Genomic DNA, 19,245 nt, shown 5'->3' with positions numbered 1-19,245 from the left:
CTAAGAGACTTTTATTTTGTATTGAGTTATGGTCAGACCAATTTAATTCCTTCAGATGAATCTCTCTGAAAGCTATTCAGCACTGTTGCCTCCAGAGAGCATATCATAAATGACCCATCAGTGACCTTATCATAATTAGAGGTAAATTTTACACACTATTGCACAGAAAATTACCTTCGATGGGACTTGTGCATGTATAGTCAGATCTCACACACAGCAGGCTCAAATTCTAGCATCAAAATGACAGGTAATGGAATGGAAGTACAGCTGGTCACTTTTGCTGCAAGCACTGTCAAACTGGATAGAATGAAATTTCCAAATTTCTATAAGACAAAGTAGGAAGGTGGTGGTTTTGGGAGGTTTTTTTGTTTTGTTTTGTTTTGTTTTGTTTTGAGACAGAGTTTTGTTCTTGTCACCCAGGCTGGAGTGCAATGGCGCGATCTCAGCTCACTGCAACCTCTGCCTCCCGGGCTCAAGAGACAGATTTTCTATTTGATAGACTCAGATGCTTGTTTTTACAGATGTTCTTTGTTAGTCCCAGAGACTTTAAAGAAAATAAAGGAATAAAGCAAATAAGGTGTAAAGATGTAGAACAAAATGAGATTTCTTAGAATTTCGTGCTTCTGAAAATTTAAATTGACCTGAATTTACAGTAATTCAAACTGATCATGTACCATAAACTCTATCCTTCAAGTTTGTGTAGAAGAGTTTTTTCCTAACACTTTTAATATAACAAAGAGTCATATCATGAATGCAAGTCCTGTATCATGTTTACTTTCATAAATAGTTAACATCTGCTCAGATAAATGCAAAAGTTGCTGAGCATTTTAATTCAACACTTGCATTGAATGCATGATAACAGCAGTTTAATTTCTGTGCTTTGATCAAAACCCTAAGAACAATATCCTTTCACACAAGTCTGATGAATATTCTTAACCCACCCCCGCTTTAATTGGTGGAGATACATTTACTTTGTGAAAGTACAATCACAGTAATTATGGAAAAACCATAAGAAAACATAAATAATTGTACAATCCCCATGGGCACCTTGAGCAGCCCCATAGGAGTTTTATTAACAACCACATGTGAGCAATCGATTTGACTTTCTGATCGTCTCTGAAAGGAAAAGGAGTTGTCTTGGTTATGAAACAACAGAGAGTATACCCTGGTGGTGATAATGAGACTACAGAAACACATTAACCACTTTAATAAGGACATGAAAAATGCTTGCTTCTCATTAAAATGAAACAACATGGAAGATCTCAAACTGTTCCTATTTTCTTAGCCAGTGAGTCAGAATAAAACCCCTTTTAGTGACATTGTTTTCTCTCTGCCACTGTTGAGAAATACATTGTCCAAGATTTAATGTGAATTCACCTTGGGGATGTTTTTCAGAAACACTTGTTACAATATTAAAATTTAAGTGATGATATCAACCAACTATTTATTATAATCTCATAATCCTAAAACAAGCTGTCATTTTTTAAATGTAAAACCTTTGGAGCATATTGTCTTATGAAGTAAAAATTATTTAAACATATTTAAGTATGCAGTCTCTGCCCTTTAATGACCTTGTTTCTCCCAAGGGAAATTTTGAAATATATATGTGGTCTTACGAATGGCTGGTGTTAAATTAATTGTTGTTGGTTTTTCTCAGCTGTGAGTTCTTTTGGTTCTCATTTTCTAACTCATGACTTTCCATGAGTGTAGATTGTCATTACTCAGAGTGTTCTTCAGGGAAAACTTGGACAATTGCTTTTTCATTAGAAGAACTACAGTCAATATGCTATAAATCACTTTCCAGCATGTCATCCTAGAGCACTTTTTTCCAGTGGAGAAACGAATTGCTTTTAATTCTTCGAATACTTTCTTCCATACGTAGTATCTGAACTCAGAACTTCTGTCTCCTTTAGGTTCTAATATTCCTTAAAACCTCTTACATATATTTTAAGATCACTAAGGGAAAAATTCTAATTGAAGTTTATTATATTGCATCTAGTACTATTAGTGATCATACCAAGGGAACATTAACATTCCTCTGGTTTATTAGATGAACATAACATTCATCTAATAAACCAGCTAGATACAACAGGTGGGAAGGACATTGCTGTCGTATTAAATTTAGAGTTTGGGTTTTAAAATGTATACAGTTAAGGCCAGGCACAGTGGCTCATGCCTGTAATCCCAGCACTTTGGGAGGCCGAGGCAGGCAGATCACCTGAGGCCAGGAATTCAAAGACCAGCCTGGCCAACATGGTGAAACCCCACGTCTACTGAAAATACAGAAACTAGCAGAGCGTGGTGGCACATGCCTGTAATCCCAGCTATTTGGCAGGTTGAGGCACAAGAATCGCTTGAACCCAGGAGGCAGAGGTTGCAGTGAGCTGAGATCATGCCACTGCACTCCAGCCTGGGTGACAGAGCAAGACTGTGTCTCTAAATAAATACATAAGTGTACAATTGAGAGAGAATAGTTGTTGTAGCTTTTAGAATTGGCAATTGTTTTTAGGAAATATGGTGTGGTACAAACATAGGCTTTGAGGTCATAGGCCTGAGTTCAAATTCTCACACTGCCACTTAGAAACTTGTAAAATTAAAGCCAGATAATTTTAACTAAGGAGGAATTTTGAGTATATATTTTGATGTAGCTGCTTTAGGAAGTTTGCATCAAAGCAACTTTATCAAAAGAGGAAATAACTGAGTTTTGTTAGTAATGTACAACAGACATCCCTGACTTCTAGCTCCACCCAGAACTTCTACCCTTTCATCCCATCTTTGTCTTTCATTCCATTCACGAGCTAGTGCCATCCCTAACCCTTACTCCGACTCTAACCACTGCCCTATACAGCCTCACTCCATTGCCAGCCCCTAATCATGAACTATTAGTTGGGCATAGAGTGAGAACACCAGTCTTGCACATTCTTTTGTAATTTCTAGAAGGTGACGTATTTTAATGATTTCTTTTTTAAATTACCAAACCTTTTCCCATATCAAAACAGTAACATCAAAAGACCACATATTCAAGGAAATTTGTTTAGCCTCTTTGAGCCTGAGTTTTTCTTTTCTTTTTCTTCGCACCTTATTTTTTTTTTATTTTTTTTCTTTATTTCTTCTAAAAAAAAAAGGGGGGGAATACATGTGAGCCTGGAGTTTTCATCTGTAAAATGGGAGCAATGATACTTACTCCCAAAATTGTCATAAACATTAAATGAGATGTTAGATAGCAAATACCTACCATGAGCCTGCCGTTTCCATTCCCTTCACTGTCTCGTTGAAACAAAGAAAACTGGTGTCTATAAGATCCACATAATGAGCAACGTTTTTGAATTTTGAAAGCTAAAACACATTGTTTTGCCTGAGCAATACAAAAGAGCATTCTCTGAAATTTAAAGAGATCAAAATAGAAATGTTAAGAGCTTTATTGTATAAACTAGATTTGGTTGAGGGAGAAGGTTGTAGGGTTGTGCAACAGAAAGCTCATAGTGGGTATACTTATTTTTGCCAGTACTTTCCTATCTAAATGCCAATCACCATCACTATACAGATGGATTACATTCTAGGAATGCTGAATATGTTATCATAGAAAGTATTTTGTGAATGGTGAGTGATTAGGTTACTAGGAAATCCCAGACCTGAAGGATCCTAAAAGCCTGTTTATCTCATAATGTAACTTAGACACAGTTCATTTGCAATAAAAAGGTAGAAAAAAGTGCTATGACTCTACTAATAATTAAAGCAAAAATTAAGATAAGAAAAGCTATAGTTTTGTTTATTGTTAATGGTGCTTGAGGAACAGCAGATATAACTAAAAGATTTAAAGATAGACGAGACCTGTAGAAATGTTCAAAGGGCCTCTTGGGTACTTTCATGGGCATGAAAGACAGAAGGTTCCTTATGTCTAATTTTATTTTTTTTAATTAAAGCTTTCTTTTTTTTTTTTTTAACACAAGTAAATCACTGATACTAGTTATCTGTTGGTCATTTTTTAGAGAGAGAAATTTCCTAAAGTAAGTAGAGAAAGTACAAAGAAAGTAAAAGAGCAACATGAACAAAGTGAAATCAGCTGTGATTTACAAAAGGCATGAGGAGGCCAGGCACAGTGGCTCACACCTGTCATACCAATGGGAGGCCGAGGCGGGTGGACCACCTGAGGTCGGGAGTTCAAGACCAGCCTGGCCAACCTGTTGAAACCCCATCTCTACTAAAAATACAAAAAATTATCCGGGCATGGTGGCGGACGCCTATAATCCCAGCTACTTGGGAGGCTGAGGCAGAAGAATCACTTGAACCTGGGAGACGGAGGTTGCAGTGAGCCAAGATCGTGCCATCGCACTCCAGCCTGGGCAACAGAGTGAAACTCCGACTTAAAAAGAAAGGCGGGGGGCATGAGGAAAAAAGGGTCACATTGAGTGGTATGTGATGATGTAATGGGAGGATCTTTGAAACCTGATTTTCCACACCAGCCCCAGGTGGCATGATCAGCCCTAGAGAGAGTAGGAAGCTAAAGGTGTAAAATGAAGAGAACAGTTGCAGTGTGGGTGCCCAAGTCAAAGGGAATTGACAAATGCGACATGTTCAGGACATTTTAAAAGTATATGTTCATATTTCATGGGATATTTATGAACATGGACAAGCAAAAATTATTTGTTTGTATATTTTATGAGAAGCAGCAGTCACCCAGGCAAAAATCCCAGATTAAAAAAGGATCCTAAAAGCATGTTTATCTCATAAGTTAAATACAGTTCATTTGGCATAAGAGATAGAAAATAGTACCATGGCTTATTAACAATTAACCAGTACTTTAGTGTTATATTATTATATAATAATGTGACAGAACTGAATGATAGGTGAAATTTTAAGTTATAAAAGATGGGCTATTTGTTAACATATGTGTAGGTTATAAGGACCATCAGGAATCCACAATAATGTGTAGTAATGGGTGACTCAAAGAGTTTGCCAAAATGACCTGAGAATGGCCATCAGAGCTCATGCTACATAAACCTGCCTCTGTAGGGACATTCAGGCCCACAGGAGGATCTGCACACAGTGAGCAAGCATTGTACCACACATTTTAAAATGAGATCTACCTCTCCTTCTGCTACCTTTTGGTTAATTTATTGAAATAGGAATATGTGTTTAAAGAGGTTTGAATCAGAATCTTAACTACATGCAGATCTTTATTCCTTTAGACCAATCTTAAGAAACTAGTCAGTGTTTGCCTGATACTAATTGTAAGGATTGTGTTGTTGGTAAACATGGGTGAAGGGGGAGTCAGATTAGTGCCTAAATGGAATATTAGATAGCTCTATTCCTTGGTTCACAAGGAAAAAAAATTATTGACAATCCTTTATAAAATGAATCAACCTATAGAATAACAGCCTAGTAAATTTTGTTAGGATTTTCCTTTCACGAAACATCAACCTGTAGCTTATACAGAAATTTCGTCTGTTTAAATAGTTTGTTAGCAAGCTTAGAGTATTCTTGGAATTATATCTTACAAAGACTATTAAAATGAGCAGTAAATCAACTAATATTGTACTGCTGAAGGAAGTCAGTCCGGGTGAGATGGCTCCCAGGAGCCACCTCAACGACCATTTCACAGTAAATGATTATCTAGGAAGCTTAGCAGATAGATAGGTAAATACATTGAGTGACAAATGGAAAAGTCACTTCCTATTATTCTCAACTGCTGTGAAGAGTATTCTCAGTACTGAAGACTTTTGGTGCCTCTATAAAATTGCCAACATAATAGAATAGATTTATAAGTGACTTTCTAAGCTAGAGCCTATTTATTTAGCTTTTCCCCAATGAGGATTTCATTCCCTGAAGTTTTTCATTTATTGATAGACTAATTTATACATTCAGCTATTTATTGATTGATTTACAGGCACTATTTGTACTAAAAGTGTAGCAATTAGTGTTGGAGACAAAGATAGAAAGGCCCTTTGCTTGTGAACCTTAAATTCTAGAGGGAAATAACAGGTACTCAAATTCATAATTGTATTCCAGACTGTGATAAGTGCTGTTAGGGTAAGAGAAATGGGGTTTTATGTGACAGAAGTGGAGAGTGGAGCTATTTTAGGTAAGAGGGTTGGGGAAGCCCCCTTGGGAGGCATTAGAGTCTAGAATGATGAAAGAGACAACTATGTAAAAGTATGGAAAAAGAGCTGTGCAGGCAGAGGGAACAGCAAGGGCAGAGGCCCTGAGGCAGCCAAGAAACTAGATCATATAGCTTCATAGAACAGTATAAAGATGCTGGATTTTACTCTAGTGTTACAGGAATCCAGCAAATAATTTGGAGCAGGGGAGTGATGTAATCTTCCTTATGTTTAAAAAATATTTGTGGTTGCATTGTGGAGAATAGGGGTAGAGGATAATAGAAGGAGCAGTAGAAGGAGCTCAGCTAGGATGCTAGTAATGTCATCTTCATGTGCTTAGAATAGGATGGTGGCAGTGGATGAATGGACTATTTGTAGATATATATTAGAGGATGTATTAATTATCAGGACCTGCCTAAGGGATGGATTTAACGACTATATTCTAAAACTTACGCCATGTTGATGTCCACAGGGTTAATTTTTAAGTCACGTATTTCTCCAAAGTTAGAGTTCTCTAAAAATCTTGTTTTGGACTAAATAGCTGAGTGAGGTTTCTGAAATAAGGAAACAGATCACTAAACAAATTAACAGCAAGAAAAGTCTACATTTGATGGTTTACATTTGTACTTCTTTCTGGTTTGTTGAAACACATTTAGCAGTCTGAGACAATTATTTTTATTTTTGTTTTTATTTTTCTGAGACAGAGTCTTGCTCTGTTGCCCAGGCTGGAGTGCAATGGCACAATCTCAGCTCACTACAATCTCTGCCTCCCAGGTTCAAGCAATTCTCGTGCCTCAGCCACCTGAGTAGCTGGGATTACAGGCGCCTGCCACCACGCATGGCTTATTTTTGTATTTTTAGTAGAGATACAGTTTCGCCATGTTGCCCAAGGTGGTCTCAAACTCCTGGCCTCAAGTGATCCACCTGCCTCTGCCTCCCAAAGTGCTCAGATTACAGGCATGAGCCACCGCACCCAGCCTAGTCTGAGACAGTTATTTTCTATGGACAGTGGTTCACAAAATCTCCTTGACAGGCCCTGGTTGAGCCATGTGGGTCAGCCTCTGCAGCCTCCTCCCCTGCCTTGCTGCCTTTCATTCAGTCTACTCCAGTCACACTGCACTTCCTTCTCTCTGCACCAACAAGCCAAGCTCTGTCCTCTCCCAGCACCTTTGTATGAGCTGTGCCTCTGCCTAGGAACCTTTTCCATTATTTCTTTTGGGCACAGTGCTTGCAGCCTCCAAGCTTTCCAGGAGACTGGGAAAAGTCCAAGGGCTGCAAAAATGTGTATTATCTCAAAACTATGACAAGAAACTCACCAAAATAAAATGAATACATTTTAATTAAATGTCTACAAAATACTACATTAGGCTAACTTCATTAATTGCTAAATTTCATATTCATAAAATTTCAAGATGGAAATAATATTTTGGTCACATTCCTTAGTATGCTGAGAAATCACAGCCAAAAGTATATTAAATGCATTACTAGTAGCCAAATGAAATTTAAAAGCAATATTACAAAATCCGTTTGGGTACTTTTTGCAGCCCAAAATATTTATATTTAATGTGAGACATAGGTGCATTTTAGTATGTTTTCTATGAAGTGAGATGAAATTTCCAAAATTAAAAGTATCAAGATCCTCAAAAGTCTTAAAATGGCTCTGCTTGAGTATGCTCTAAATAAGGCACTTGGTTGCACATAGTTGGAAGGAAAAAGAAAGATAATTTCAAAGATTCCTCATGTATTTTCTCTCTCGCCTCCATGCTAAATGTTTTCAACCAGGGCATCAGACCTGACTACATCAACCAGTGTGTTCTGTTCCAAAAGGGAGTGATGTTCAAGGAAATAGAGGAGACAGAAAAGAACTGAGAGAGACAGGAGTGTGTTGAAAGGGCAAATCCTAATGATAAGTAGTATAAATGTGGATCAGGTTAGGCCAGGCATGGTGGCTTACGCCTGTAATCCCAGCACTTTGGGAGGGCGGATCACTTGAGGTCAAGAGTTCAAGATCAGCCTGGCCAACATGATGAAACCTTATCTCTACTAAAAATACAAAAATTAGCTGGGTGTGGTGGTGCGCATCTATAATCTCAGCTACTCGGGAGGCTGAGGCAGGAGAATCACTTGAACCTAGGAGGCGGAGGTTGCAGTGAGCCGAGATCATGCCCCTGTTACTCCAGCCTGGGCAACAGAGTGAGACTTCATCTCAAAAAAAAAAAAAAAAAAAAAAAATTGTGGATCATGTGAGTTCTCTTCAGCCAAAATTGAATCTGGAGATAATGTGGATGCAACATAAGAAAAACAGGAGTCAGGGAGTTCGTCATAGCCTGAGATCAGAGATGAATTGAAGTTGTGTTAGTCCATTCTCACGTTGCTAATGAAGACATACCTGAGACTGGGCAATTTATAAAGAAAAAGAGGTTTAATGGACTCACAGTTCCACGTGGCTGAGGAGGCCTCACAATCATGGCAGAAGGCAAAAGGCATGTCTTACATGGCAGCAGACGAGAGAAAATGAGAGTCAAGCAAAAGGGGTTTCCCCTTATAAAACCATCAGTTCTCATGAGACTTATTCACTACCATGAGAACAGTATGGGTGAACCCACCCCCATCATTCAGTTATCTCCCACTGGGTCCCTCCCACAACACGTAGGAATTATGGGCACCACAGTGCAAGATGAGATTTCGATGGGGCACAGTCAAACCATATCAGAAGTGGAGGACAGAAGCAGGAGAAGCTGGAAACAGCGAAGGCTCTTCTCATCACCCTCATCCCCACATTAGTGGCAGGGAAATATTGCCCCTGACAACTCGTCTACACACACACACACACATACACACACACACTCTTACTTTCCTGACAAAAGACTGGCAGGCACCACGAGAGTGGTGAGGATCAATTCTTCCCTGGGTGCATGGTCTCCTGCAGTCGGCCCCTCTCTGACCTTTGGTCTCCCTCTCTCCCTTATTCTCTGGGGGATACAGCCCACGTTGTGCTTTGCACTGACTCCCCCTCCAGTGGGCACCTAGCAGAGGTTTGCTTTTTCATCCACAGATTGCTCCAGCTGATATGCATTTTCTAAAAAATGCCATGAGGTGGGCACAAGGAAGACTTATCAACAGAAACTTGACAGAAATCTTTGAAACCATGATCTCACCAACAAATTTCTATAAACTTTAAAACTATATATTTGTTAAAGTTTTTGGAATTAGTTGCTGGCATCTGGAATGTTGGGTAAATTGGCCTAATTTCACAGGAGACACAGGCGAGTGGCTGGGCTGAAAATGGAATCTGGACTTCAACAGAAGGGGTGGAGGAGCTGCTCTCTGAGGCTTCTGGAAGAATCTTCCGTCCCACAGCAGCACCGCTGCAAGTCCACATAGCCTGGTTAGAAAGAGGAGACAGCGTTCATTTGTGGTCATCATGGCCATTGCGTACAGACAACCTGAACCTCACAGTGGACACATTCCCCCCAATTCTATCTCCCATGAAGTTAGCTGATCCTTGAGAGTAAACTGCCACTAAGCACCCAATTTGATGCTGAGTTTTCATTGGATAGCATCTTTCTGTAAATGCTGAATTTTTTTTTTTTTTTTTTGAGACAGAGTCTCACTCTGTCACCCAGGCAGGAGTGCAGTGGCATGATCTCGGCTCACTGCAAGCTACGCCTCCTGCATTCATGCCATTCTCCTGCCTCCGCCTCCCGAGTAGCTGGGACTACAGGTGCCCGCCACCACGCCTGGCTAATTTTGTCTTTTTGTATTTTTAGTAGAGACTGAGTTTCACCATGTTAGCCAGGATGGTCTCGATCTCCTGACCTCGTGATCTGCCCACCTTGGCCTCCCAAAGTGCTGGGATTACAGGTGTAAGCCACTGCACCCGGCCAATCCAAATACTTAATTAACAGCAGCCAAGAAACTCAACTTATGCTTTTTACTAAAGAGTTTATCTAGCTTAAAGTAAGATTCTAGCCCTGAATTGAAGAACTATGTATAAATTTCCAAACTGAGAGAATGGGAATGGGAATGAAAAAGCTGAAGAATATACACTGTGAACTTTAAATAGGAAAGGTAAAGATAAGCAAAACAACACAGGTGCTAGGGGCAAAAAGTATAAAAAGAGCCTGAAACAGATGCTGAGAAGCACATGTATTCCAAAAGATTTTTGATTCCTGACATAACCCGAAAATCTTATCTAGATAAATAAGAAGTTGTCTATCCACTTAGAAATCCATAAAGACATTTTAAATGAAGTATTGGGTAAATACATGCCAAAATGCATTGGTAGAGAGATTTCAAATTTGTTTGGAGCTGTAGCTGCTGCCTCTTCTAGGCAGAAAAGAGAGGCTAGAGACCAGTAACAGGTGATGCTGTCAGAGGGAGAGGCCCATGGGAAGGCAAAATCAGTCAGTGTCTCCACACATTGAATATCGTAGAATGGGGACTATCATGCAAAACCTGTTCAAATTACAAACGGAAAATTACAACCACAGTAACTTAGAGTGTTATTTTAATTTTCTGCTCTAGTGCTTGATGGATCAAGCAAACAAAAAATAAGTGAGAGCATAGACAAATTAAGAAGGTAATTGTCTTAGTTCATTTGTGTTCCTATAAAGGAATACCCAAGGCTGGGTAATTTGTAAAGAAAAGAGGTTTATTTGGCTCACAGTTCTGCAGACTGTACAAGAAGTACAGTGCCAACATTTGCCTCTGGTAAGGGATTCAGGCTGCTTCCACTCATGGCAGAAGGAGAAGGGGAGCCAGTGGGTACAGAGATGACATGAAGACAAAGGAAGCAGGAGAGAGGGCAGGAAGGTATCAGGCTGTTTCTAAGAACTAGCTCTCAGGGAAACTAAGAAAGCAAGAACTCACTCATTACCTCAAGGACAGTACCAAGCCATTCATGAAAGATCCACCACCATGGCCCAAACATCTCCCATTAGGCCCCATCTTCAGCATTAGGGAACAAATTTCAAAATGAGATTTGGAGGGACAAACATCCAAACTATGGCAGTAATTAACAGGCAAGATTTAGTATATATATGTACATGTATATGTATGCATGTACATATACATGTATATGTATACATATATGTGTATACATGTATATGTGTGCAGCCAATAAACATGAATAGCTTCTAAATTTGTTTAGTAATAAAAAAAAATGTAGATTAAGAGAGTGTAGGGATAAAGTGGCCAAAATAAAAAGTGTCATCAAAGTTCAGTATTGACAAGTAGGAAGAATTGGCACCTCAGTCATTGTTGATGTTCTTGGTAAATGTAACTTGGTGCAATCTTTTTGGAGGGCAGCTTGACATTAAGTGTCAACTTTTTAAGTGTGCGTTTGCTTTAATGAAGCAATGTGCTTTTAGGAATTTAACCCAAAGAGACAATTGGATAAGTGCACAAAGATATACAAGGATGTATATTATAGAAGCATTGCTTATAATAGTAAACAAGTGAAAACAACCTCCCCAAATTTTTATAATTGAAGATTGGCTTGATTCATTAAAAATCAAAATGTCTCACCATATTTTTTCAATATAGAAAGATAGCAATGAAATGTTGTACAAAGGAGTAAAGCAGATGTACTATGATTTCATAATTTTTTTAAAAAAAGAAAAGTAATGTGTGTGTACACATGAGAAAAACTGTCTGGAAGTGTTTTTACCAAAAAACTGTACATTTTGTGGTCATCTTTAGAAGGTGGAATTGCACATTTTTACCTTTTAAAAAATGCTGCTTTTATATTATCAGGTTGTTTTTTCCATTAAGTGTACAATTTCTATAATCCACTAAAATAATATGGTTATTTGTTTTGAAATGTAATATCATAGAAATAACAAGTGAGTTAAAATGCTGCCTTTAAGCCCACAACATCAACAAGTTTATCTAATCTAGTAAACATTTCTTCGGTGATTACAAGAACATAACCAATAAGAGAATGATATCGGAGAGGCTTAGATTCATTCACCTCCTCTTCTTCAGATGAATATAACTTCCGAATGGTATCAAAACAAAAACAACATTGTATGGCTCTTCTGTTTTTCTAGAAATGAGCTCTGCAGACCTGTTTTTTCTGTGGGACGCTTGAAAATAATAGAATGTTGCTTAGGTTTCTAAGAAATGTAAATATGGATGCATTAGCTTCTGTTATGGCACATGAATAGTGAGATTTCATCCATACTGACTTATATACTAAACTGCTCTTAAAGAGATGGGCTCAGTTGTAAAAAATGGTTCAGTTCTGTAGGTAGCTTGGCTGTTTGACATGAATTTGCTTTTAAGGAACTTTGTGGCCCACTTACTTTGGCTATGTGTGTCTGCCTTTCATATAAAAGAGGCTTTTTTCTGGAGATGGGAAAGAGGCTCTGGGAAAATGCAGAAACTGATTTACTTAAGTGAAGATAACCTCAAAACTTGTCGGTATCCATTACAGCATTTAAGTAACTATAGCTTTGTTAAACTTCCCTACTCCCCAGTTGAGAGACCTCACTCACATGCTCATTTTATTTAACAAACAGTCCTTGGGAGCCTTTGAGAGGCAGGATATAGTAGAAAGGACTTCAAAGGAGAACCCAGAAGGCCTAGTTTCTAGCTTTTTAGTACCTGTGTGACCTTGAGGCCAGCAACTCAGCTTCTCCATTTTCCTTCTCCATAACACAATGTTAAAGATCGCTGTTGGTCTCCCAGAGGGTCCTGACTCAAAGGTCAAGTAAGATAATCCAGCTGTTAGAAAATCATGATGTCCAAAACAATGTGCTTCTGTGAGTTGTAGGCAAGGTTCTGAGGGCTTTAGGGGATGCAGAGATGAATAAGATATGATCCCTCCCTGTGGACAGGCTTCCGACCTGATCAAAAAACAGATCCTCAGCAATACATGAGATTAAGCAAGGGAGGGTGAAGCAAAGGTGCTGTAGTATGGACTAAGCAGAGAACTATGGAGACTCAAATTCCACCAGGCTCTTGTCCATTTGGCCAGTGTCATAGCCTACTAGCCTTCTTAGAGGTAGGAATAAAGAGGGCTAGAAAGGTAATCCTGTCCTAAGTGGAGTTATCCCCATTCTCTCATTAAATCTTGCAATTAGATGTAGGAGCTTTATTTTTGAGGCACCCTTGCAAGTCAATATAAATAAAGCTAAGCCTCCTGATTCGCAGTGCCTTCTCTCTCCAGAATTTCTCCCCAAAATGCTGATGTGGGCTGTTCTTCTCTGTTCCTATGACTGTAACAGAAAAGAAGTTCAGCCTCATGTTTGCCTTTATAAATGTATCTTGATTTAGACAAGCAGCGAAGAGAAGCAGTTTTGTAAGTTAAAGGATCAGTCTGTGAAATGCATAGTCTGTGGAAAAAAAACAGACTGAGTATCACTGCCAGTCTTGAATAAACCAGAAATTTAATCAAGTGGACTAATACTTTGAATGGTCTGGAGTTTAAGGTGCTTTTCTGTGTTATTTTGCTTCAGATTAAGGCATCAGGAAAGATATCATATAGTACCAGGAAGTATGACAGGTGTATCGCTTAGAAATGCGTTCAGCTCTAGATTACAACAAACACAAGAAAAGACTGACCATGACATAAATGAAAGTAAAGAGGCTTAGCTGTCATTTGTAACAAGCAGTCCTAGAATAGGCAGTCCTGGGCTTGTGAGCACCTTAAGAAGGCCACTGGGACCCAGATTCTCTCACTTTTCTGTTCCGCTATCTCAGCAGAGAGGTCTTTATCTAATAATGTTCCATTATTGTCACAAAATGGCTGCTGCCCCCAGAGAGGAAAGATGACCATAGGAGCAACAGGGAAAAGGATGTGACAGCCAATTCCATTGGTTCCCTTTTAAAACACTTATAATGAAAGCCAAATGCATAAATTCACCTTCCACCTTTTACTTACATCTCATTGGTGAGAACCCATTGCTGGACGCATGGCCACCCCTAGACCAATCACTGGATAGTGGCTAAAAGGAAGAGGCTGTGACTGGCAGCTGGATCAGCCCACACCAAAGCATTTGCAATAGGAAATAGGAAACACCAAATAACTCTAGGCTCCTATTCTACCAGTTGAACAGATACAGTTGCTAAGCAAAAATTTTGTTATCATTGTTTAACTGCCTTAATTTCGCTTATTTAACCTATTATTTTACGTAATTTTTATCTTGTTTCTCTCTTGGTGTCTTGGCACCTTTAAAATCTGTTATCAGGTATTCCAAAATAGCTCACAAGCACACAACTCTCCTCAGCATTGAATACTTCCTCTCTTCAGCCAATTTCATAGCTACATTTGTAATTATGCAAACATTAGATGCAGGCAATAGTTGTAAAACACAGCATTTCCTTCTGTTTCTGTATAGAATTGTGAGGACACAAAACCATCCCAGAAGGGAGAAATTTACAAGATGCTGATGGTAAAAATAATCTTGAGTTATTTCAGAAATGGTCAGGTGGGGAAATACTGTTCATGGCGTGAGTGAGAAAGCGTTGTTGGCTCTGTCATTTGCAGACCCTTCAGCCCATGTACTACCAGGCGCTATTAGGCTTTCTCCCCAGATGCCCAGGAGACTGGTGTATCTTTAAAGCAAACAGTTGAAGCCTAGTTGGATGCCTCTAATTATCTTCCTAATAAAGGGTACTAGAGAGACATTTAACCCTTGAAGCTAAAAGCAATGCCTGTTTCTTACAGAGATAAGCATTTGGGATTTCTTTTGCCTACTTAAAAGACCCTAGGAGCAATATAGGCAAGTGTGTGCCTCTACGGCTTACTACTATTTTTATTCTGTGTTGATTTCTTTTATTTTTTCCAATATTGCTAAAAATTACATTCTACAGCTTGATATTTTCCAGATTGTATCCTGTGGATCCAAACACATAACAGCAATCATGGTTTTATATTTTTAATATCAGAGTATCATTGCATAGTAACTGAAAGTTAGTGATTTGTAAATTCACTATAAACAAAACAAAAATTAAAAAATTACTCCAAAATGCAGGATTTTTTCTCTCCCAATCTTAGAGTAATAGGAAGACAAAGATATAATGTATTGGTTAAGAAGCTTTACAGTCAGGCAAAGCTGATTTCTCATTGAGTATCCCATTTACTAGCCCTATTTTCTCATCTGTTAAAAAGAAATAATTATTCCTACTAAACAGAGTTACTGAGAGATGAAACTAAGGAAAGTAATGTGGGTATTGTGTCTTAGGACATGGCCTAGATTGCACAAATGGTAGACATCTTTAACAACAATGATAAACAAGTTGTGGCATTTGCTATCTCTTAACTGGATTTGCAAGACTAGCAGTATTTAATATAATTTTTCCCTTTCTTTTATTGACCATTCAATTAAAGCAGAGAATGGGGCTTTTCCATTTTATTCCTCTCTTCATTGTCCAATTGCAAAACCATAGTTTTAAAACTATTAGTTAAGCAGTAATTATTCTGTTGGGGAAAGCTGCTTGTATTTTAACCTTGAGTTTAAGTCCATAGTAATCCTCTATGTGGACAATATTCTGTCATTAAATAACATCTTAATCTCTGCAAGAAGCAAGTCAGAATAGTTATCCTTATTTGGCTGATTTAGCAAAAGGTAATTAAGAAAATGTATTAAATATCTCAACGATTTCACAGAGTATTGCCTTAGCCTTTTTGTCCACATCAGCTATGCCTTCTGACTAACAGGTTTACTGTTGACTAACAGGTTTACTAACAATGGTACTGAAACTGCTTCAGAATAGCAGAAACAAGTACTGTGATGGACAAACCTTAGTGCGATTGACCCTGGGAATATTTACATTGACTCATGTAACTACAATATAATGTGCCTATATTTTAATCTTCTCTGATAGATTACAAACTCCCGAGTAGTTTTCTCTTAAAAATTAATTTGCCTGCCTTCAAACAGTTTGCAATTATGTAGTACTCAATTGGGACCCAGTAAGATGTGAATTTTACTGATTTGAGACACAACCATTAAAACTATATTATGATGTTTTCAGTACTTAACCCATGAGTATTAAAGGCCATTTGAAAAATAAGGAAAACAAAAAGAAAAGTATAAATCGCAAATTTCCTGCCACCAAACACAGCTACCAAAAACATTCTGGTGAATTTCCTTCGTGCATAATTTTATGGCTTTTTAAGACTTATTTCATCATATGCACTTTAATGTGATTATATTATCTATAAATATTTGAAAGATGGATAATGTTATTTCAAGTGCTCTACCATTTTACTTAGGCCTTCCATTTTGACATTGACATTGTTACCAATTCCTATTAGCAGTAATCCTGTAATACGTTTTGTATTTTATAAAACTGTCTCTAAATTTAAAATTATTTTCTCAGGATAGATTTCAAGAAGTGAGATTAATGAGTCAAAAGGTTTAGACTTGCCAAGTGTGGTGGTTCACGCCTGTAATCCCAGCACTTTGGGAGGCTGAGGTGGGCGGATCACGAGGTCAAGAGATCGAGACCATCCTGGCTAACAGGGGGAAACCCCGTCTCTACTAAAAATACAAAAAATTAGCTGGGCGTGGTGGCGGGCACCTGTATTCCGAGCTACTGGGGAGGCTGAGGCAGGAGAATGGCATGAACCCAGGAGGCAGAGCTTGCAGTGAGCCAAGATGGCACCACTGCTCTCCAGCCTGGGTTGCAGAGCGAGACTCCGTCTCAAAAAAAAAAAAAAAAAAAAAAAAAAAAAAAAGGTTTATACTCATGAGCAATATATGAGTGGGTACCCAATTTTAGGTACATTTGACAACTATAGATATTAACTTTTTTAAAAAAGTTTCATCTTTGAAAGCTTGTTTCAAATTGCATTTATTAGATTTACTGAAATCCATTCTAGAATTTGGCAAGGTTTAAATAAGTAAAATGAAATTATTTTGGTATATAGTGTGAGGTGAATAATTTAATTTTTCTCTAATACATTGTGTTTAGAATTTTCTGATTTCCATCTCTGTCTCTTTCAGTTTTACAGGAGATTCTAAACTTGCCTCAAGTATGCGCTATGTGGAAACACAATCAATGCAGATAGGAGCGTGCTATATGATTCAGTTCAGTTTGGTGATGGGATGTGGCCAGAAATACACCCCACACATGGACAACCAGGTGAAGCTGGAGTACTCAACCAACCACGGCCTTACCTGGCACCTCGTCCAAGAAGTAAGTCTAGTTTCCCTAAACCTTGTGACAGGTAACCTGCCTTTTACCTAGCAAGCCAAAAAAAAAATTGCAGTTCTAGAAGTTTAGGTTTGGTTGAAAAGAAACAGTGTTATTTAATATTTGTAACTTAGAATTAACATAAAGTCAGCAAAGGATTACAAAAATGCCACATTCTTCACGACAGATATTAAAGAGTAATTGGAAATATAAAAAAAAAAGAAAATAACTTCCAAAACTGGCTACTCTCAAATGATGTTTTCAGTATTATTTTCTCTAACCCTCTTTCTTTATAAATGTGTCCCTTTCTTTTTTCCCTGTAAGGTGTCTTCATCTGTCTCTACCTGTAGGTAGACCATATTAAGAATGTGGTATCTCTTGTCTTTAGAAAAAAAGAAGAAATATCTTGGAATAAAATTCATATATATCTTAGCAATGTGTCATTGCAATAAATGAATAAATATCATAATGAATAAACTAATTTTTACCAAATGCCAGTGTTATGATAACAGGCCTAAAAACAGCATCCTAATCCATGTCTGTTTGTACGTGCGAGTATTGGGAAATACTCAATTTCATTATGCACCTCATTTGAAATTATTACTTAAATAATTTTAAGACTTTCTATGAAGTTTTAGCTTCATGGAAAGAAAAATCGTGGATTGTTTCCATATCACAAATAGTTAAGATTATGACATTAGATTTCTCTAAGGTCTTTTTCACTTACAGTGGGTGAGTAGACATATTTCACCTGAGGAAGACAGAAGCTGGATTTGATTTGTGCCTAACTTTCTTTCAGGAATGTCTTCCAAGTATGCCAAGTTGTCAGGAATTTACATCAGCAAGTATTTACCATGCCAGTGAGTTCACACAGTGGAGAAGAGTCATAGTGCTTCTTCCACAGAAAACTTGGTGAGATGACATCTTTAGATATGGCTGTCACTTTAACTTTGACTATCCCTTTTGATTCAATTCTATCTCTATTGATTCAAGTATGACTTGAATATGAAGGCAAGTTAAGCAAAATGGCAAGATGTTTATTCTTTTTATTTCATTATCAAAAGACCAAAACCTTTCTTTTTTATGAATAATATTTGAAAAAGAGAGCTAATGACAAGTAGGAAAATGTGATTTCCAAACTGTCCTAGCCTTCTTCTGACCTTCCTACTTGCTCCCAGCGTTTTCTTTTTATGGAAGAACTCAATGAGTCCGTTACTTTCGGTTTGACATAGAGAAAGGAATATAGGAATCTAGAAGTTCAAGTAATTTGGATTGCAAAGCTGTTTTCTCGTTGCAAAGCCTTACTTTTGTGTATCGAAAGCTTAATATACACCTTTTCTCTATTCGTGTTTTTTCAGTAGCAGTAAAAATTATCCCCCAGGAAACAGAGGCCTCAGTAAACTAGGAAGAAAGTTAAACATTTGATAGTGTGAAAGAAAAAAGCACAATAGTTTTTTCCCAAATATTACACTGTTTTGTGTTAGATTGATCACTCAAAAAAATGTAATATTTGAGGAAAAAATTAAACAATTCCTGGTTCAGGATGAACTCACCCAAAGAAAAAGCCTTAGACTAGAAATTAGAAGGCCTGAATTCTCAGTATAGCTCTACTGATGATTAATCACATGATCTTAACCATTCACAACTTCAAGGTCAGGTCCCTGTAAGTACAATGAAAAGATTTAATTACATGATCTTACAGGTCCCTCCAGTCCTGTAGTTCTAAGATTCTGTAATTTGTGCACAAGAAAAAGCATAAAAGAGGCAAGTATTATATTATTCTGTAGTATCTGACTAACAATCACTCTTTTGTAAAAAGAAATTACTAAATAAACCCTCTCAGATTACTTTATGTAAAAGTTAGACTCTACACAAAAACAATTGGTTAGATACCAACCTAGAGTTATTTTTATGCCTTTAGTTGAAGATTGAATTCCTGCATTATGTAAAAATGCCTTTTTGAATATTTTGAAGGATGCATTATTATGTCAGTTGGAAT

The 19,245-nt window shown here is 37.7% G+C and overlaps 1 protein-coding gene across 3 annotated transcripts in view; it reads left to right on the top strand.

Moving 5' to 3' along the window:
- Window positions 1-19,245, top strand: part of RELN (reelin) — a 510,762-nt gene that overhangs the window by 345,237 nt on the left and 146,280 nt on the right. For all 3 annotated transcript variants that reach the window (XM_005550435.4, XM_065542420.1, XM_045387530.2), the window contains exons 21-22: window positions 17,057-17,249; window positions 18,046-18,158. In XM_005550435.4, the coding sequence (XP_005550492.3) occupies window positions 17,057-17,249; window positions 18,046-18,158 (306 nt within the window). The remainder of the gene's footprint in view (window positions 1-17,056; window positions 17,250-18,045; window positions 18,159-19,245) is intronic.

Source organism: Macaca fascicularis, chromosome 3 (assembly GCF_037993035.2).
Source record: "Macaca fascicularis isolate 582-1 chromosome 3, T2T-MFA8v1.1".
Lineage (NCBI taxonomy): Eukaryota > Metazoa > Chordata > Mammalia > Primates > Cercopithecidae > Macaca > Macaca fascicularis.
The sequence above is the reverse complement of the archived record's forward strand: the minus strand, read 5'-3'. Positions and strand labels throughout refer to the sequence as shown.